Source organism: Acanthamoeba castellanii (genome assembly GCF_000313135.1).
Source record: "Acanthamoeba castellanii str. Neff unplaced genomic scaffold scf7180000084770, whole genome shotgun sequence".
Taxonomy (NCBI): Eukaryota; Discosea; order Longamoebia; family Acanthamoebidae; genus Acanthamoeba; species Acanthamoeba castellanii.
Genome location: NW_004457532.1, coordinates 330,308 through 349,786, shown reverse-complemented (window position 1 = coordinate 349,786; position 19,479 = coordinate 330,308). Strand labels below are relative to the sequence as shown.

The window sequence follows — 19,479 nt, the reverse complement described above, 5'->3', positions numbered from 1 at the left end:
TGTGTGGTGTGTGTGTGTGGTCAGCAGACGGCGAAGGGCAGTCAGAGCCAAGAGGGCAGGCAAGTGCCTGAGGAGCCAGATGCGAGGCCTTGCATGAAGTAGGGCAGCAGGCTCTCGTCGTCCAGCTGCTCCAACACCTGCTTGCTCTGCTCGATCATCTGCTGCGCTCGGGCCTGCTCGGGGTCCAGCTGTTGCTGCTGCTGCTCGTCGAGTTCGGCCGATGTGAACCCGAGGCACCGGTGCTTGAGGTCGATCAGCAGACTCTTGAACAGCGGGAGGATGATCTTGGCTCCGCGGCCTCCGCTGTTCTCGTGCGAGTGCTTCATCGCCCGGAAGAGGAACCCAATCACGAAATACCTGCGCCGTGCCGTGTTGCGTGTTGCGTGTCGTGGTGTTGGCGAGAAGAGAATAGAGCGGAGGTGGGTGGTGTCATCATGGCGTACCTGGCCAAAATGCCCTGCAGCGGATTGAGATCATACTGTGATTCCGCACCCACGAATCGCCAGCCCAGTCGCTCGATGCAGCCCTGGTAGATCTGCTCGGTCTCTTGCGTGCGCTGAATGACACCATGTAAGCCACCAAATGGCCAGACAAGCACCGCGAGCGTTGTGTGTGTGAGTGTGTGTGTGCGGCCATACCGTGTAGAGGTCGTGTCGCTTGAGGGCCAGGTAGTCTGCAGTGGCGGTGAGAATGGCATCCTGCGCGTCGGGAGACAGGCCACGGCCGGACGCCACCTCGTTTCGCACGATCGACTCCAGGCTCTCGAGCGAGCCAACGCCGATCGTCTCCTTCTCGTTGATCAACGAGCTGCCCCCCCCCCACCATCCGTGTCATTCAATTGACCATCGCATGGCAGAACGGTGGTTGGTGTGTCATACCAGTCGGCCTCGTGCAGAGTGGTGAGCGAAAGGCGCACGGCGAATCGCTCGTTGAAGGCCTGGAGCTTCTTATATATCTTCTCCACGCTCGGGTTGGGTGTGGCTCCGTAGCCGCTCTTTGTGCAACACAAAAGTGGATGGTGATGAGTGTAGCTTCGGTCGAGACTGTCGAAATTGACCAAGAGGGGCTCATAGGTGGTGAGTACCCGCCACTGGTCGATTTTCTGGGTAAATGAATCGATCAGCTTGAGCGTCTCCTGGCCGAACCGGAGGTCTTCCCATTGGCCGTCTTCGTTGTAGTGCAAGGCCTGAAAGAACGGGTCACTAGCAACAGACAACAAGAAGACCACCTGGTGAGTAGTGCCGTGTGCCGTGTGCCGTGTGCCGTGTGTCGAGCATCATGTGTGCGTGTGACGTATGGGGGCTGTGGGTACATCTGCTGAGGCAGGGGGACGGCAGAAGGCGAGGGCGAGTAGAAGATGTACTCCTCCACTAGCTTGAGCCACGTGAGCCAGTTCGTCGCGCGCACGACCGACGCAACCTCCTCGGCTTCCTTCTCCTTATCTGTCGTCCCTCACACGCACAGCAGGTCAGCGAACACGAATGCACGTGACACGAACGCGGTGTTGGGCAGGTAGCAGGTACGGAAGGTCAACTGGCGCTCTCGCCTCTCCTTCTCGCGCTCGAGATCGCGCCTGGTGGCCTCTTGCTGGTGGTGCGTCGTGCGCGGTAGCGAGTGGGTGGCGCTGGTCGAGCGGCCGGGCCGAGCCCCAGGCCGCGGGGGCAGCGGCGGCGTTCCGCTGGCCTCGCCGCCACCGGCCCCCAGCAGCGCGAACTCGCCGGCGATATCCGCGACGCCAGGGGGAGCGGAGGAGGCGAGCGAGTTCAGCAGCCCCTGCGGGTCGAACGCGCGGACGGCGTGGGCCGTGAGCGAGAGCAGCCGCTTGTGCAGGTGGCCGCAGAAGTCGGTCCAGTCGAAGAATCCGCCCTTCTCGCCAAAGTATTTACACAGCGACTGCGTCTCGCGCAGGTGACTCTTGGCCTGCCGGGTCGCGGCGGCGGCCGATGACGGCGAGGAGGGGGATGACGACGAGAGCGAGGCGACGGAGATGACGTGGTTGAGGAGGGTGACGAAGAAGTCGAGGATCTGCGGGAAGAGGGCGTTGTTCTTGCCCAGCAGGCCGAAGAGCCAGGCCTTCCACTGCCACGTGCCGATGTTTCGGGAGTGGGTCGCCCCGCCGGCCGGGCCGATGAGCGACGACTCGAGGAAGTCGGCGCGGTTGCGCTGCGACTGGACCAGCAGGAATAGGAAGTCGCGCAGGAGCGCCGTGTGAAGCTCGGGGTCGGAGTGGCCGCCCTCGACCACCAGCTCGAAGATGATCGGGATCACGCCCGCGTTCTTGAAGTGGCCATTCTCCCCGCCGACTTTCTTGTTGAGGGTGGCGCCGGCAGACTTCTTGGGCGGCAGCGGCGGCAGCGGCGAGTAGGGCGACGGTGGGGCGGCCCCGCCAGAGTGGTCGCCGCCGAAGGGCGATGACGTGTGGCGCGGGGAGAACGACGGGCGCATGGGGGAGAAGCTCGGGGGCGACGATATGGCCTCGTAGGCCGTCTCGCTGCCCAACAACAGCGACATCAACGCCGCATAGATTGTGGGAGTCATGGGCGAGCTCTGCCCGTACACACGGTTGAGCAGGATTAAAATAAGAAAATGAAAATAAGAATAATAATAAAATTGCGAGCGTACCTGCAAGTGGGCCTTGATGATGGCGAGCTGCGAGGGGTCCAGGTGCAGGGTGCGCCCCGAGAGAAGGTGCAATTTCTGTACGAGAGAGAAAGAGAGAACGGAGGAAAATGCTGTCAACATACGACGGAGGTGTGTGGGGGGTCATTGATGCGCGTGTAGCGTTACCTTGTCCTCGTTCAGGCAGTTGAGCATGTCTCCGAGTACGCGAAGAATCCACACACGCACGGCCTCGTCCTCCGTGCATGTCAGAAGCCCGATGAAAGCGTTCAGACCCCTGCAGCACACCCGCGCGCACCCTCACTGTCAGCCTGTGGCCACAGGGCGCCCTCACCCTCACCAAACATACGATTTGCCGGTCGCTTGCATGAGACAGTGCGCGATCTGCCCGCCATACGCGAAGCCATCATCGTTGTTGCTCTCGGCCGGATGCTTGTCATTCCGCCCATGTGCCGCGGATCCCGCGCTCTGTATGATCACGTTGATGTCGCTCAGCTTGGCTGCGTTCTTGCGCAGCAGTGACGACAGCAGCGGCAGCAGCTCGAGCAGCTGCAGCGGGTCCTGCTCTGCGATGAACTGAATATAGGTGAAGATGCTCCTCACGTCCTCCAGCATCTGCTCGTCACCCCCCGCCCCCATTTCGTCAGCACGTCACGCGAAAAATGCGCAAACTGCTGCGTTTGCGGTGCGCACACGTGTGCAGTGCGTGCGTTACCTCGTTGGACTGAAGGGCGGGCGTCTCGCGTGTCTGGATGAACACCTGAATCCAGGAAAGCAACCGCTGACGCAAGCCTGTGAAGAGCATGTGAGCGGTGAGTTTGTTAACCAGAGCTTGACTGAAATGCACAGGAGCTCTAAGGTGGTTAATTGCGTTGGTGGCTTCACCTTTGACTTCGTCCGCCGAGAGTCGCCTTCTCTTACGGAGGTGCCTGGGCGTGGGGGTGCCACCATCACCGGGCGGCGACCTATCGAGGTAGCTGCGTCCGGGTCGGTCGGCATACCAGTAGTAGCTGCGCAGGATGTCCAGCACGCCCTTGATGCCTATCAGCCTCTTGTAATGCTGCACCAACCAACCAACCAACCAACCATATGCGTCAGCTAAGACTGACGCACACCATGCAGAGAGGAGACAAGACCTGAGGCTGCTGCACGACGTGTGTCGTGATGAGGTCGAGCAGCGCGTGTTGGGTGAAGCTGCTGGTGTAGATCCAAATATCGAAGTTGAGGTAGATGCGCTTGAACATCTCGTCGCTCACCTGACCGACCTTGGCCACGGCCTGCGTGAGCGTGTAGAGGGCGTCGAGTGCCTTCTGCTGCGGGGCGTTCCACACGCTCGGCGAGATGCGACTCAGCACCGCCGCGAGCTTGGTGAAGCCTTCGTGCGACAGCAGCTCCCGCTCGGCATTCTTGAGATCCTCCCTGTAGAGGGCGCGGGGGTTGGTCAGCGCCGGTGAGGCGACCAGCCCGACGTCGGCAATGGACTGCAGAGTGCCATCGTACCTCAATACGCGGCCAAGCAAGCCGATCACATCGAGGAAACACTCGATCGTTATCTGGCCCCGCGACGTCAGCGGAATGCAACGCACGACCTACCAGCATAGTCATAGTGAAGAAAAGCGTGCGTGATGTACCTGCAAGTTGGCCTGTTGCGCGGTGTCCATCTTCGAGGGCGCTACGGCTGACGAAGAGGCGGAGGCCGTGCAGAGCTTGTACAAGAGCATCAGCACAAACGGGACTCCCTTGAGGACGTGGTTCAGCCCCTGCTGCAGTGCGATATGGAACGGGCCGACGCTGGTGCCCGGCATCGCCTCCGCTCTGTCGCGCAAGTTACGTTCGTTGAGGTACGCAGGAAACAATGGGGGGAAGGGGGGGAAGGCGCTTACCTCTTCTGCGCGCGGGAAGGCACCTCAGCGGATGGCACCGGTCGGAGCGATGGCAACACTTCGAGGTACGCGTTCTTGCCAGCGGTCGCGCGAGGCGCGTAGCCGATGAAGACTTTAGAGGCCAGCTCCCTAGGGGGGGAGGGAAGCAAGCAAAAAACGTGCGATGTGAGACACCATCGGCGCGGGTGACCAGCACCTCAACTGGCACAAAGCCGGCGTACGTCTTGGTGATCAGGGAGAGGAAGTCGTTGCGGTAGCAATTGACGTAGAGGTGCTTCACGTCGGCGGCTTGCAGCGGCTGCAAAATTGCACAGATTTCATTCGCGTGAGCGAGTGGGGCCATTGGACCCACGAAGAGCAAGGCGGGCAGGTACCACGTCGAAGAACATGAAGGCGCTCATCCTGCCGTGGAATTGGTAGGAATGGAAGGCGGCGAATTCTCCGCCTCTGCCCGGTCTGCCTGTGCCCTCTTGCCCGCCTTGAATGTGCGAACCCACCGTGCAGAGCGCGAAAGCCTGAACACATAACGCAGCGAGAGAGGTCAACTCACACGCACGACTCACGACACACACACACACGATCGTAACGAATGGTTGGGCATGGCCGTACTTCTTCGAACCGAGGATAGGAGAGGGCCGCGGAGCAGACCTTGTGTGCGTTTATGTACAGGTCGACCGTGCTCCCGTGCACGAAGCTCCCGCGCGTGTGGATGAGCGTCATGAAGTACCACCTGCGCGATCCACGAATACGTGGGTAAGTGTTTCCGCTCACCGCGAACCGACAACCGAGACAAGGGCGTACTTCTTGGGCTCGAAGGTGAGCTTGTCCAGGGGCAAGAGTATGCGCGAGTTGTCGCCTCCCTTCTTCGACTTCCAGAAGGTCTTGAACACCAGCGCCTTCGAGCTGTGGAAAGACAGCTCCAGACCTTGACCGTGCTCCCCCGAAAAACTTAAGTTTTTCACCGACGTTGTGAGGGCACGTGTGAGTGGGTTGTGTGACCAAGCCAACGGTTGCTCTCCGCCACCAGTGAGAACCGGACCGCCTGCGCGAGCGATGCGTCGTACCTAAACAGATAGGGGAAGTACTCGAGCGGTTTGCCCGAAGGATCCGAAAATGAGTCGACCCACAGCCACGTGCTGAACGTGTAGCCGTTGATCGGCCACTGGTTGATGCTGGGCAGTAGCAACCCCTGGAGAGAGAGAGGGAGAGAGAGGAGTGGAATTGGCATGGCGGAAAGAACCACACCAAGGCCAACCGACAGTGACGGCGGTTCGGTACCGATTCTGTGGTGGCAGCGTTGAACTCGAAGTACGCGGTGGGTCCATGGTGATAGGTGAGCAACTTGCCGACTTGCGCCAATAGTCGCGGTGCACCGACAGACTAATGGGGGTGGAGGGAAAAGAAATTGATGAGCTCCGTACGGGGTCGTTCGCACTCGTGCGAGTCTTGATTATGAGCGGGGAAGAAGAGGGGCACACCTTGAGGGGTCGTTCGTTGAGGATGAGGATGGTGCGGAAGAGCTTGCGGAGCTCAAGCACGCTCACGCCGTCCTGCAGAAGCAGTGATACGATGTTGACCACAGCACCTGGCCACCACAACGACAAGGGGGGAGTATGCTCAATCGTCGCCTACTCGAGGAACAATGCAACTATCGAGTGAAGCGAATGGGGGAGTTACCGGTGAATTCGTCGCTTTGCTCACCGGCTGTGGGCAAGCGCTGCAACAGCTCGAGACATCCCAACGCCCAGCCTTGTCTGTGGCAATAGGCTCGGATTTGACGATCCTAAGTTTGTGTCGTCGCCGAACAAAGCGGATTGAGCGTCGGGACCCAACGCGCGGTAAGGCTCCTAAATACGGAGGGAGTGGGCATAGGCACCTTGGAGATGATCGCGGCGATGTGTGCCAGCTCCTGGAGCTGATCGTCAACAGGGAGTCGGGTGGGTCCCTGCTGCGGTACCTCCTGCGGGTGTCGATAAGGCTTCAACGTCGATTCGTGAGCAGTCTGTGCCGGCACAGGGTGCTGGTGCTGGTGCTGGTGTTGAGGGTCATCTTCCTTGTGTTCCGGTCCGTTGAGCAGGAGATTGAAGTACAGGTGGAACAGGTCCACATGCTCCCCGAACTCGGACGGGTGAACCTGCGAATAGCTGGCCAGCTGCAAAACAACAACAACAATAAGACAACATCCTGGTCAGCATCGGGTGCGCACAACGGCAACATTGGGCTGGGCACAAGGGCACGCAGGGCAGAAGGCCAACCCAAGAGTAGACCAAGCGGAAGGCAGATTCGGACGACGCGCCGCTCTCGATGTTCCAGAGCGAGTGGAGGATCTTGCGCTCCACCTCGAGATAGGGAGGCAGGCCCAGCGGTCCTGAACGCGCGTTGCCGGAAGGAGCAGCTGATGAGCGCGGGGCCGGTGGGGTAGAGGGAGATCGGCGGTGAGCGTACCGGGCAGCTGACCTTCGCTCTTGGCGCTTCTGCGCGCGTTTCGCTTCTTCTGGCTGAAGGTGCGGGGTTGGTACGCGCTCACCCAGGCGCCCAGGGCATCCGCCGTGGGGCCTCCGTGCTGCAGCGTGGATGCTTCTGCTGTCGCTTGTGCCTCACCTTCCTCAACTTCTTCTTCCTGTACTGGCTCTCCATCCTCGAGATCGCTGTACTCTGCAGATTACATATTATGCATTTCATTTTAATTAATGAATTAAGCATCAATTGATGGAAAGAAGGGTACCTTCTTCGCTTTCATAGGTGTCCTGTTGTTGATCCGCTGGCAGGGCGCCCTGCTGGCTTTCGAGCATAAAGGCCGGCAGAACGCCTTGGGCCACAAGCATGTGGTCGTACTGCTGCAGCAGGTCCTTGAAGTTCTGCTTTGTCACCTGCGGTGCCTGCTCATCTTCTTCCTCTTGGTGCTCATCCTCGTACAGGCTCGCCCCCTCCTCTTCATCGCTGCCCTCCTCCTGCTGGTAGTAGGGCTGGTAGGGGGTGGCCGCAGCACCATAGCCTCCACCGCCAGTTTGCCAATCCATCTCCTCCTTATCGTTGCGAGTTGATTTTACTACTCAATCGTCGATTGCAATCGAGCGCGATGAGCTTTCCTTCGCTCAGATCTCGGGCGAACTTTCGCGCCGGTTCGAGCGAAACGAGAAGCGACGTGGCAGGAAGAACGAAGGCAAGGAGCCAACGCTTTTGTATTGAGCTAACCCGAACGCACCAACACGTTGCTTGAACCAGCGAGGGCAGTGGCAAGGCGAACGCGTCGATCTTATGTGGAGCGGAGCGTCTAGTTGTCGGCGGTGTCGATGACGGCCTGGTCGTCCTTGTACCAGATGACGCCTGCACGCGGTACGGAGAGCATGGTGAGCTGATGATTGATGCCAAGCAAGGAAGCAATCCGTTGTGCGCCCACGCACCCACAACGCCCACGATGGCCTCGTCCTTCTCGAAGTTGTAGACACCGTTGGCAGTGATGGTGCCAATAGCTGGCACGAGGAGAGGCAATGGACAAGTCGGCAGGTGAGTGGTAACAAAAGAAACCAAAGCGGGGTGAGAGAGAGAGAGAGAGAGTGGTCGGAGCAGTACCGTTCGCCAGAGCGCCGTAGCCCTTGGTCACCTTCCACACGGTGACGAAGGCGTACTCACGGTCGGGATGGGGGGTGTTGTTGAGCCTGCCCATGCCCTGGTTCTCGAACTCGACCATGTGGTCCTTCTCGGTCCTGTGGATGCCGAAGGACTATAGTGCGCAGTGCAGCGTAGTGCGACGTCAACGTTGGTTGGGTCCGAAATAAAAAGAGGTCCACCCCATAGGAGGGGGGGGAGGACGCACTAGGGTGCCCCTCGAGGTGAAGGTATGGGAAGTGGCGTTGTAGATGTCGGTGAAGTCCAAGTGCGAGAGGGAACCAATGAGCCTGTTGATGCTGGTTTCGACCTTACCGTCGGCCCTAAAAGTATACAACCGGACAAGAGGCGTCAATCTATCGCCTCGGTTGCCGAAGAAGCTCGCACTAAGTTCAGAAGGAGAAGATGGAGTGCACGTACTTGATCTTGGTGAGGATCTCCTGAGATTGAGCCTTCAGGCGGCAGAAGCCGCTGTTGTTGGCATAGGAACACTGGCCGCGATACTCGAGCGCGAAGTCGAGGTTCTTGGCCGCCACGGCAAGCACAAGCGACGCCACCACAACCAATACGAGGACCTGCTTCATCTTCTTCTTTTACTCACTTCTGCTGCTGCCTTGCCGCTGGCCTGTGGATGGCGCAATCCGTCGCCTCCCATTGGGCGAAACGACGTTGTGTCACCAACAGTCAGCACTTGTGCAAGCAGGCACCAACAGCTAAGTTGGGGGTGCTGTTTCTTCTTCAACCTTCTCGTGTGTACATGGACACTCGCTTGGTGGAGCCGGAGCCGCCCAACAGCTTGGCGATGTCGCCGAAGACCGAGGCGCCCATGCCCTCCGGGCGCTCCTTGGCCCCGCACCGCGCCCTCCGCTCGGCAATCGCCAGCGGCGTCTCGCCCTTGTCGTCCACCTTCTTCCGGTCGGCGCCGCACTCGAGCAGCTTCGCCACCATCGTCCGGTGGCCGTTCACCACGGCCCAGTGCAGGGGCGTCCGTCGCCATCTGTCGACACAATCGACACCACCCGCGCCGGCCCCTCCACTTCCTCCTGCTCCTCTCGCCGATGTTGTTGCACCGCCTCGTCCGCCCTTTGTGGCCGTGGTCGTGGTCCCCTTCGAGGTGGCTGCGCCCGCTGCCATCCACTTCTCGAGCAGGTGGTCCATCACCTTGCCCGGGGCGTCGGCCCTCGCGGCGTGGTGGAGCACCGTCTGCTGGTTGTCGTCCTTGGCCATCAGCACGCTCGGGTTCACCGCCGCCTTGGCCTTCTTCGCCGAAGCGGACGAGGACGAGGATGAAGTCGAAGAGGAGGTCAGGAGAGCGTCCAACACCTCCACGGGACCCTTCTGGGCCGCGAGATGAATCGGCTGCACGCCGCTCGGATCGGCGATGGTCGGCGAGGCCCCTCGGGCCAGCAGCTCGAGCGCGACGTTAGCGTGGCCGTTGGCGCACGCGACGTGAAGCGGAGTCAGGTAGCGCCGAGGAGCCGGAGACGCGGAAGCGGGACGGGCGCCGCTCGAACCCGCGCCTCGCGAGGCAGACCCTTTCGAGGCAGCCGCCGCTGTCGCTTTGCCTCCCGCTGCGCCGACCCCCTGCTGCCGCCCATCGGGGTGCAGGCATCGGTGGTCCAGGAGGAATCGCACGATCGATTGCGCGCCGGCGCCCACAGCACGGTACAGCATCCGCAGCAGCTCGGCATCTCGAGACCGCAGCTCGGCCGTGGCTGCCAATGGGGAGGAGGCTGGCTGTCTGGCGCTCTGATCGTCTCCTCCGGCCTCGCGCAGGTGCCGAGCAAAGTCCCAGAGCCGTGGTCGCTTGAGAAGCTCCGCGGGGGCCAGTGGACCCAGCAACTCCCCAAACTCGCCAGCGGCAGCGGCGGTTTCTTCTTCCTTGTCGCCGCCGGTCGTGGCCTTCGGCGAAGGCTTGGCCTTGGTCTTGGCCGTCGACTTGGTCACCTCGGCCGTCGGCTTCTTCTGTCGCGCGTCGTTGATCTGCCCTGCGATCGACTGGCATACGCGAAGGGCCGCAAGAGAGTCGCCGCCCAGCTCCATGAAGTGGGCGTTGGCACGAGCCGTCACCAGGCCCTCGAGCCCCAGCACCCGGCCCCACGTTGCCGCCACCAGATTCCTCCAGAAGTCGTCCACCTCGTCGCTCTGGCCGGCCTCTTCATACGATGATGCCTGTGACGACGTCGAAGAGGCGAAGTGGAGCGGAGGGAGGTCCTGCTTGGCGAGGAGCGCCCGCGCGATCTTTCCGGTGCGTGTCGTCGGGAGGCTCGCGACGAAGACGAACCGGGAGGGAACCATGTGTCGCGGAAGTCGCTCCTCGCACAACAGGCGCAGCAGCTCCGACAGAAGCTCCTCGTGCGATGCAGCGGCGATCGCCGAACCAGATGGCAGCTCGATGCAGCAGTACGCGACCAGCTGGCCGCTCTCGCCCCTCTGGCCGTGGCCGCCGAGAGAGGAGAGAACGACGGCGGCGGAGTGGATGAGTTGGGGCGAGGCCACGGCGAGAAGGGCCTCCTCGATCTCGCCCAGCTCGACGCGCTGGCCGCTGATCTTGACCTGCCCGTCGCTCCGGCCGACCAGCTTCCAGCCCGGCGCGCCCGCCGGGAACGCGGCGACAAGGTCGCCCGTTCGGAAGCACCTGCCATAGGTCGGGTGGACCACGAACTTGCGTGCCGTGAGCTCCGGCATGTTGAGATAGCCCTGACCCACCTGGTCGCCGGCGATCCAGAGCTCGCCCTCCTCACCACTGCCCTCTGCCACCAGTCGCATGTCGGCAATATCGTCGTGGCTCACGACCGGCTCGTCGTCGTCGCAGGCGGCGGCTTTCCTACGCATGACCAAGACTTGGTTACCCGGGAGAGGGTCGCCGAGCAACTTGGGCGTGGGCGAGTCGGGGCGCAGGAAGGCCGCGGTCTGGTACACGCAGCACTCGGTGACGCCGTACGTGTTGATGACCGACAGCCGGCACTCGGCCGACCAGGCCTCCATCATCCCTCGCGGCATCGGCTCGCCGCCCAGCGCCACCACACGCAGCTCTGGCAGCCAGTCCGACGACGATGTGGATGATGAGGCTGGCGATAGTGCTGAAGATGATGGTGGACGAGTGATGGTGCTGAAGAGCGATGGGGAGGTGAGAAGATGTGTGGCGTGGGTGGCGGAGAGACAGGCGCCGAGGGAAGAGAAGATGAGGCTCCGGGGCGCCAGCGCCACGACGCCGCCGGAGCACCAGGTGGAGAAGAAGTCGCCCAGCGAGGGGTCGAAGGTGAGCGACGAGGCCACGAAGCAGACGCTGCTCTCGTCGACCCGGTGGACCTGGCTCTTGGCCCGGCAGTAGGAGAGCAGGGCCGAGTGGGCGACCACGCAGCCCTTGGGCCGGCCCGTGCTGCCGGAGGTGAAGAAGATGTGTGAGACAGAAGCCGACGACGTGGACGAAGGTGAAGCGAAAGAGAACTCATCATCTTCGTTCTTGTCCTCTTTACTCTCCTTGTCGTTAATGGCGCGTCGGCGGTCGTCCTGGGTGAGGATGAAGGTGGCGCCAGGGTCGATCGCACCGGTGGTGGACGCGATGGTCAGGACGAGCGGTGATGGTGCAATCTCTGATGCACGAATGGCCTCGTGGGCGATCTGAGAGGTGTTGGCATCCTTGGTGATGATGAGGTCGGGGGTGGCATCCTCGATGATGAATCGCACGCGAGGGTCTCCGGCATCGAGAGGGATGATCACCATCTCGGCGAGTAGCACGGCGAGCTCGACGATGGGCAGGAGTGGTCCGTCGTCGATCATCACCCCCACCTTGCGCTTCACATCATCAGCGTGGGGGCATCGAAGGAGCAGGGTCCGTGCAATCGCTCGGGCTGCTCTCCATATCTCTCGATAGGTCCATCTTTGGAGTGCGGCAGATGATCGGGCGATCGCGGGCGGAAGTGCCTGTAGATAGACGAGGGCATCAGCCTCGGGTCTCCTCCTTGCAGAATCTCCAATGCAAGAAGGAATAGATGCTAAAACCTCTGGATCGCAATCCATCTTTTCGAGAGATTTGATTTTGGCGGGAGAAAGGAAAAAAAGAAAAAGAAAGATGACGTGGCATGACATCAGCAGAGTTGGCCGGCATAACTTTCCTCTTCTCTTTCGAGCACGGCCGAGAAGCTGTCGAGCGAAAAGTCAGTGCCTTCCGTCATTTGAAGATGAAGGTGGTTGTGACACTCGCATGCGTGCTGGGGCTGGCCCTGTTTGTGGTGTGCTCGGCCACATTTACGCCCGCCACTGGGGGTCCCAGTGATGCCGAGCAGACCACCGAGGTCATGCGCAACGCCCTGCGGGGCCGTCGCTGGATCGAGTTCAAGGAGGGCGAGCGTGCGTGGCTCACCGAGAAGCAGATTCAGCAGCTCATCAACGCGAAGGCGCACTTCATGGACGTAACCGACCACCCCGGCCTCCGTCCCATCGACGGCCTCACCTCCTCCACCCTGCCCGACGTTCTCATCCCGCGCCACCCGGTACTTCGCCCGCACCTTCGCTTGGATGATGATTATTCTTTAATTTATAAAAGTATAGTTTGTAGCCATTTAGATGTTGTGGTGTAGCTTTTATTGGGGGTTTCGGTTTCTTACCGACTAAATGGTTGCAGGAGAGTATCGACAAGCTGCTCAAGGAACTGTCGGCCGAGCAGATCGGCCAGACCATCACCGACCTGTCGCAGCTCTACACCCGCTTCTACACTTCCACCACCGGTGTTGAGGGTAGCTCGCCGCACACGAACACTCACCACCGCACACGCACCACACCCACACACCCACACCGCACGCACGCACGCACGCACGCACGCACTTCTCGCACCACCGCACTGTCAATTGGTTCTCACCGGACGGGGTACCGCAGGCGCGAAGCTGCTGCACAGCAAGTACAGCGAGTTCGCCCGCAACCAGTCCCACATCTCCGTGCGCTTCTTCGAGCACACCTGGCCTCAGCCCTCGGTCATCGCCCGCATCGAAGGCACCGGTACACGCCCACCTTCCTCCGCCCACTCAGACCTGGCCACTGTTCGCTCACACGCGCGAGTCGCGCGTGTTCCGTTCTTTCCTCGGCGAAGGCGAGAACGCTCACGAACTGGTGATCCTGGGCGGTCACGAGGACTCAGTGGGCTTTTCCACGACCGGCCGCTCGCCTGGCGCTGATGACGATGGTGCGTAATGGCCGACGGATGTCGTGTGTGCGACGTGTGTCGTGTGTGTTGTGTGTTGTGTGTCGTTGCTAATGGAGCGTGGCGACGAGGCAGCGTCGGGCTCGTCGTCGGTGCTCGAGGTGTTCCGCGTGCTGGCCAGCAACGGGTTCAGGGGAAGCCGGTCCATCGAGTTCCACGCCTACGCCGCTGAAGAGGTAGGACTGCTGGGCTCGCAGGCCATCGCCAGCACCTACCAGAAGGAGGGCAAGGTCGTGGCCGGCATGATGCAGCTCGGTACCCTCTCAGCTGACGCCGCACCTTGTGCCGCACCCACGATGTTGTCTTACGGTGTCGTGTGTGTCTTGTGTGTCGTGTGTGTCGTGTGTGTCGTGTGTGTCGTGCTGTGATTGCCAGACATGGTCGGCTATGTGAACAACAATGACCCCGTCTTCGGTATCGTGACGGACTACGTCAACGAGTCCCTGACGCAGTTTGTGCGCGAGCTGGCCCAGGAGTACACCCACCTCCCCGTCAAGAACACCAAGTGCGGCTATGGCTGCAGGTACGCCTGCCCTCCCCTCCTTATTTAACTCCTATCTGCATTTTTAGCTCCTGCGCCTGTCCTGACCTATCTTGTTTTTGTGACAACAACGAACAACGACTCAAAGTGATCACGCGAGCTGGACCAAGGCGGGCTATCCGTCGGCGTTCCCCTTCGAGACTGACTTCTCCAACATCAACCCCAACATCCACTCACCGCAGGACACCCTCGACAAGATCTCCACCGAACACGCGCGCGAGTTCGCCAAGGTCGCCCTGGCCTTCCTCGTCGAGCTCTCCACCCAGTGAGCGACGACACCCACCTCCTTCTCGTCTTGTTCAAGATTCTCCATTCTTCGTTCTATTTCGTTTCATTTTGTTTCGTTTCGTTCTTTACAACCGGGGTTCACGAGAGGGTGTGGTCCGCGTATAGGTCGTGGTCCATGCCGTCGAGCTCGACGTCCTCCTCGGGCATGGAGAAGTCCTCGTCGGGCACCTCGTCCGGCCCCTGGCTCACGACATCGTCGTGCGGGTACTCGACATCGCCGGCCTCGAGCACCTGGCCGGTGACGCCCAGGTAGTCGCCGCCCTCCTCCTCCTCTTCCTCGACCGGCGGCTCCTCCATCGAGAACGAGTCCTCGTTGAGCGACGACTCCTCGTCCTCCCGCTTGACTGCAGCGGTCAGCAGCGGGGTCAGCAGGTGGGGCGAGGCCGACGACGCCGGCGAGGCGGGGGTAAGGGCAGCCGGGCGCGGCGGGGCCGTGGCCGGCGAGGCGGAGTAGGTCATCATCGGCGGTCCGCGAGGCGGGGCAGACGAGGCCGGCGGCATGCCCGAACGCGCGGGCGGAGGCGCGGGAGCAGACGCGGTGGGCGCCGCGGGCTGCGAAGAGCCGCTGCCGAAGCGGGGCGGCGGGTTCGATACGGTAGACGGTGCGGAGCCGGGGAGTGGTGGTTGGGACGCCGGCGGTCGCATTACCGGGGCTGAGCCTGAGACTTCTGGTGCGCGCATCGGGGCAGCTGGGCGGACGTTGTGCACCGGCGTAGGGCTTCGAAGGGGTGCTGGCTGGGAGGCCGACACCGGAATCTTCAACTCCCGCGGGGCTGGAGCCGGCGCCGGAGCCATCTCCTCGCGGTCGCTAGGAAGCGGTGCGTCGCTCGCCTCCGTCACGCCTGCGTCGCTTTCCGCCGTCGTCGGCACTTTCTGCGTGCTCGTCGTCTGCGGGATCGACCACTGTCAGCATGCTGTGCCGCTACTAGTGGCCCGGGGTGGTGGTAGTGGTGTGCTCCGACGCTAGCACAGCCGGGGGCCATGGCTGTAGGCCACCCGACCGGGGCGTGTGGAGAAAATTTTGACGTTTGTTGCTCTATGTCTGCACCTAATGCGCACGGCATGGCTTTGCACGTGCGCAGAGATCGGCAGACAAACGCACACACGAGTGCGGGGGGGGGAAGGCGGTTGGACGCACCGGTTCGGCGCCGCCGGGAGGGTAGGGATGCAGCGATCCGATGCGCTCGCCGACCTGGACCGAGACCGGCAGCGGAAGGTCCAGCTTAGCAGCCTCCTCCATACACCGCTGCACCAGGACCGCCATTGCCTCGATTTCGTCGACGGGGGTCTGGGGTCCGTAGCATAGTCCTTAGCCGTGAAGGAACAAAGAACGAAGCACGAAGAAGAGCGAAGGAGATAAGGTGTGCACCTCGTAGATGAGCTCGTCGTGCACCTGGAGGACGAGTCGAGACTTCATCTTCTGGGCTCGGAGATGGACATCGACGGCGAGCATCGCCTGCTTGACGAGGTCACTGGCCGTCCCCTGTATGATCGTATTCACGGCCTGTATATGCGCACACCGCCCCGAGGCCAGTTGCCGTTAGCATTCGCCCGAGAGCAAGTGCGTAGCAAAAGGGCGAGGGCACTGGGCACCTGTCGCTCAGCGGCAGCGCATATCTCCTTGGAAGTGGAGTGGATGTCCGGTAGTAGCCTCCGCCGGCCGAAGAGCGTGCGCACGTACCCCTCGCTGGCATGGCGCGGGGACATGTCAGCGCGCGCGCAGAACACGTCGAGTGGGAGGGGGCAATCTCTGGAGACATCACTAGTCTAGGGCGGGGTAGTCAGTACTTGTGGGCCTGCCTCTTGGTGTCGCTGATCCATCGGTTGACGGCCGGGAACTGGGCCAGGAACCGCTCCACGAAGACCCTGGCCTTGGCCGGTGAGACCTTGAGATCCGTGGCCAGCGACGCAGCACCTGCGCAGGGAACAGGTCACCAGGTGGGGTCAGAGGGATCGGGAGCGAGCGAGCAAGCGAGGGTGGATGGCAAGGCTTTACCTGCGCCGTACATGACCCCGTAGCACACGCGCTTGGCCAACTCCCTCTCTTTTTCGTTGACCTGGGCGCTGGGCTTGCCCCACAGGCGACTGCCGGGCCGCCGCGGCGGTGGTGAGTTGTCACCAAGGAGGAGGGGGGAAGAGGGGCGGGGAATGGTACCTGCCGACGAGCTTGAAGAAGTCGTGGCCGTCGCTGAAGAACTGGAGCAGAGCCGCCTCCTGGCTGATGTGCGCCAGCAGCCGCATCTCAAGCTGGGAGTAGTCCGCCGACACGAACACCATGCCCGGTTGCGCCACGAAGCTGTCACGCAGGTTTAGGGGAATGATGCACTCCACGCCTGTGGTGTGTGGTGTGCGACACAATAAAAATTCGTTAGTTATTGGCGCAACGCAAGGTGCCCGAACTCTAGCGAGGCCCATAGTACCGTCGAGGAAGAACTCAAGGGACTCGGGTCGCGGCAGGTTTTGCAGGTTGGGGTCGTGCGAAGCAAGCCGGCCTGTCGCCGTCACTTGCTCCCATCGACCACAGACCCGAGGAATGCCGCTCGCCGTTTCTGCAGGCCGCGATTGAATACACGCGCGGGTCAGCCTTCGCCGCATTGGGCTGGGAGTACGTGCAGCCGGTACCATTTCGCTTGTTGGCGTGGACGACGAAAGGGTCGATGTAGGACCGAAGCAGCTTGTTAAGGTGCCGATGCTCGAGAATGATGCCGGGCAGTGCGTGCTTCTCCTGGAGGGCCAAGAGGGCTTCCTCGGATGTAGTTGGGTGCTGCTCGGGCAGATGGGCAGTGTGTTGTGTGTGTGTGTGTGTGTGTGTGTGTGTGTTGTGTGTTGTGTGTGTCGTGTGTGTGACCGTGAGCAAATCCATCCGGCACCATGGAACCGAACTCTCAGCTTTGATGTGGTGCGTACCTTCTTCGGGGACTGGGAGACGCCCTTGCCCTGACCCGGCGTGGAGGGCGGAGCGAGTTTCAGCTGGTTGTAGAGCACGTCGGCCACCTGCTTTGGCGATGACAGCAGGAATTTCTTGCCGGCCCATTCCTCGGCCCTGTCGCGAGGAACGCTAAGGCCCACAACTACAAACGTGCTGCGCCAAACAAGGCAGGGGGGCACCTCTGTTCCAGGAGGGCGATGCGCTGCTGAAGCTCGGCTCGGTAGGCGGTCAGTTTGTCCAGGTCGACCGAAATGCCGGCGTTCTCCATGGCGGCCAGTATCGGCGGCAGGTGCGACTCCTGGCCCTCGAACACATCCAGCATCCCTTGTTCCGTGATCAGGCCTGGTCTCGTTCGTCGTTAGCAACGATCGCGGTAGAGCCACCCACGCACACATAGAAAGTTGCGCATTGTGCGATCGTGTGTCAAGTAGGTACCGAGGATCTTCTCGGCCAGAGGCAACAGCAGGCTGAGGTCGCGGGAGAAGACGGATTTCGGCTCCTGCGCATCGCCGGCGTTGTCGAAGACGTCCAGGTACTGCTGCAGCAGAGCGTCGTAGGTGAACGGGTCGGCCCGATTGTTGGCTGGTCGCAGGACCCAGCCGCCGATTCTGGTGTCTACGAAGTTTTTACAGTCCACTGCACGCGCGACACGCAACCGAGAGACCATTTCGCGTACTTGCGCTGTGAGCACTCCTGTAATCATGCGGTTGCCATGAGAGGTTGAGGCTCGGGCAAGGTACCCTCTTGCAGCGGAGGATGCAAAGAGTAGAGGATGCGCAGTATCTGCTGCGTGTTGTGTCCCACCTTGGGCGAGCCGAGTGCCAAGAACTCGCTGAGAAAACCCCATCGATGCGACATCATGACACCTGGAGCGGCCAAGAACTTGAGTGTGAGCGTAGCGGAGAGTGACATCGTTTGTGTTCTTTAAAAAATGATAAATAAATAAATAAAAACTCGAGAAGGAATGGACGTACGTGTGCCTTGCTTCTCCTGCAAGGGAAGGAAATAGAACTTGTCATCCAGCGCAAAGCCGATACCGAGCGGCGTTTCCTCGTCCTGCGGCTCGCTGGCCTCTTCGGCCACTTCGGCGTGTTTTGTCTGGGGTTGAGCGGGCGCGGTGAGCTGGCTGGCCACAGGCAACACGAGAGAGAGAGAGAGAGAGGAGAGGAGAGAGAAACGAAGGCTAGAGCACCTTTCGGGAGCTCTTTTTGGCCACTCTGAACGAGGTGGATCCATCCATGAACATGAGAGCCCACGCTACCGCCTTGCCGGACTTCAATAGCTGGGCGGCTTCCTGGTAGAAGCGAGCCGTACCGAGGTCACACAGGTTGATGGCACCCTCTGCGCGCCGCCCAGCATCCAGACAAAAACGGTGAGTGTGAGTTGCTCGAGTGTGAGCCAGCTGCCTCAAGAGGGTGGTATGCGCTAACCTGGCGCCCCATGCCGCGTGGTGTAGTCGACGTCCCGAAGTAAACGCTGGCGCTGCGCCTCCTCCGCCTGCCTTGGGGTTGCAGGCGGTACAGGCGTGGACTCGACTTCGGTTGTCTCCGTGGTGGTGGCCAGCTGCAGAGTCGTTGTAAAATGCACCGGCCGAGGCGCTGCACAGCAAAGGACGAACAGAAGAAGACGAATGATGAGCAGCCAGCACGGCCTGATGAAGCCAGCCAAGTCTGCGTGACGTGCGAGGTGGTGTAGCGTGTACCGGTTTCTGGAGCGGGAGTCGGAGGAAGGGACTGTGAAGGCTCGGGCGTGACGAGGGGAGGGTGCTCCTTCCGCTTGCCCAGCACAGAAGGTGCAGTGGACGGGACCACTTGTGACGACGACGGCGCTGCGACGGCGGCGGCTGGTGGCGGGGCCGGCTGTACGCCCCTCCTGGCCACAAGCGGGATCTCCTCCTCCTCGCCGATCTCGACCTCGACGACCTCCTTCTCCTCGTCTTCTACGTAGAGGATGGGGTGGCCTGATGACTGGGGCGTCGTTGCGGGCAGGGAGCTCGGCTCTTCGTCTTCGTGTGGTTCCTCTTTTTTAGGGCTGCCCCCTCCTGCTTGTGCTGTGCTTGGTTCAGAATTAAAACTTCACAAAGAAAAGTCGTGCCGCAGGAGATGGTGGAAGGCGCACATTGATTCATCTTAACACGATCAGCTGCAAGCCGGGCGAGGTTGGTTTCTAATTTAAAATCGCCTTCATTCTTGGGCCAGCACACGTTGCGCTCAAAATCATAGAATTTGTCTCTGCGGTGCTCAAAATACGGCGACGTGTCGGGTGGGGGTTGCCACCACGTGAAACTGTGCCCTTCCTCTCCATCGTCCATCTTGCCAAAGAGTCATTGAGCGCAGCAAGCTTCAATTTATGACTTTTTGTCGAATTCGAGGAAAAAAATAAAGATGAGAAATGAAAAGAAACATTACTC

The 19,479-nt window shown here is 61.1% G+C and overlaps 5 protein-coding genes across 5 annotated transcripts; 1 reads left to right on the top strand and 4 right to left on the bottom strand.

Annotated features, from left to right (window-relative positions):
• Positions 1–41: 41 nt before the first annotated feature.
• ACA1_264640 (uncharacterized protein) lies at positions 42–7,522 on the bottom strand (the record flags this gene model as incomplete). Its single annotated transcript, XM_004341327.1, is given in 28 exon segments — positions 42–357; positions 444–556; positions 639–807; positions 879–994; positions 1,085–1,202; positions 1,313–1,442; positions 1,488–2,547; positions 2,623–2,697; positions 2,788–2,896; positions 2,969–3,234; positions 3,335–3,411; positions 3,505–3,679; positions 3,735–4,172; positions 4,251–4,434; positions 4,503–4,631; positions 4,724–4,800; positions 4,877–5,017; positions 5,112–5,232; positions 5,304–5,405; positions 5,567–5,691; positions 5,781–5,882; positions 5,981–6,087; positions 6,180–6,285; positions 6,379–6,447; positions 6,460–6,654; positions 6,758–6,870; positions 6,948–7,157; positions 7,228–7,522. 28 exon segments carry the CDS (start codon positions 7,520–7,522, stop codon positions 42–44), a joined length of 5,238 nt encoding a protein of 1,745 aa, XP_004341375.1.
• Positions 7,523–7,776: 254 nt separating this feature from the next.
• Positions 7,777–8,695, bottom strand: ACA1_264630 (uncharacterized protein; the record flags this gene model as incomplete). The annotated part of the gene is made up of 5 exons (XM_004341326.1): positions 7,777–7,829; positions 7,907–7,975; positions 8,076–8,226; positions 8,320–8,434; positions 8,532–8,695. 5 exons carry the CDS (start codon positions 8,693–8,695, stop codon positions 7,777–7,779), a joined length of 552 nt encoding a protein of 183 aa, XP_004341374.1.
• Positions 8,696–8,849: 154 nt separating this feature from the next.
• Positions 8,850–11,975, bottom strand: ACA1_264620 (AMPbinding enzyme domain containing protein; the record flags this gene model as incomplete). The annotated part of the gene is made up of 2 exons (XM_004341325.1): positions 8,850–11,753; positions 11,802–11,975. Coding segments are annotated over 2 exons (3,078 nt in total), but the record flags the coding sequence as incomplete, so codon positions are not given.
• A 320-nt stretch (positions 11,976–12,295) lies between these two features.
• Positions 12,296–14,121, top strand: ACA1_264610 (peptidase, M20/M25/M40 superfamily protein; the record flags this gene model as incomplete). The annotated part of the gene is made up of 7 exons (XM_004341324.1): positions 12,296–12,607; positions 12,739–12,850; positions 12,990–13,109; positions 13,201–13,293; positions 13,387–13,566; positions 13,687–13,834; positions 13,941–14,121. 7 exons carry the CDS (start codon positions 12,296–12,298, stop codon positions 14,119–14,121), a joined length of 1,146 nt encoding a protein of 381 aa, XP_004341372.1.
• Positions 14,122–14,218: 97 nt separating this feature from the next.
• Positions 14,219–19,197, bottom strand: ACA1_264600 (DNA polymerase I, putative; the record flags this gene model as incomplete). The annotated part of the gene is made up of 19 exons (XM_004341323.1): positions 14,219–15,043; positions 15,279–15,428; positions 15,510–15,644; positions 15,734–15,890; positions 15,929–16,055; positions 16,137–16,225; positions 16,296–16,473; positions 16,561–16,689; positions 16,763–16,904; positions 17,048–17,222; positions 17,249–17,411; positions 17,505–17,705; positions 17,810–17,935; positions 18,044–18,167; positions 18,262–18,410; positions 18,500–18,566; positions 18,591–18,667; positions 18,772–19,119; positions 19,188–19,197. The coding sequence occupies 19 exons, from the start codon at positions 19,195–19,197 to the stop codon at positions 14,219–14,221; spliced, it is 3,372 nt and encodes a 1,123-aa protein (XP_004341371.1).
• Positions 19,198–19,479: the final 282 nt, after the last annotated feature.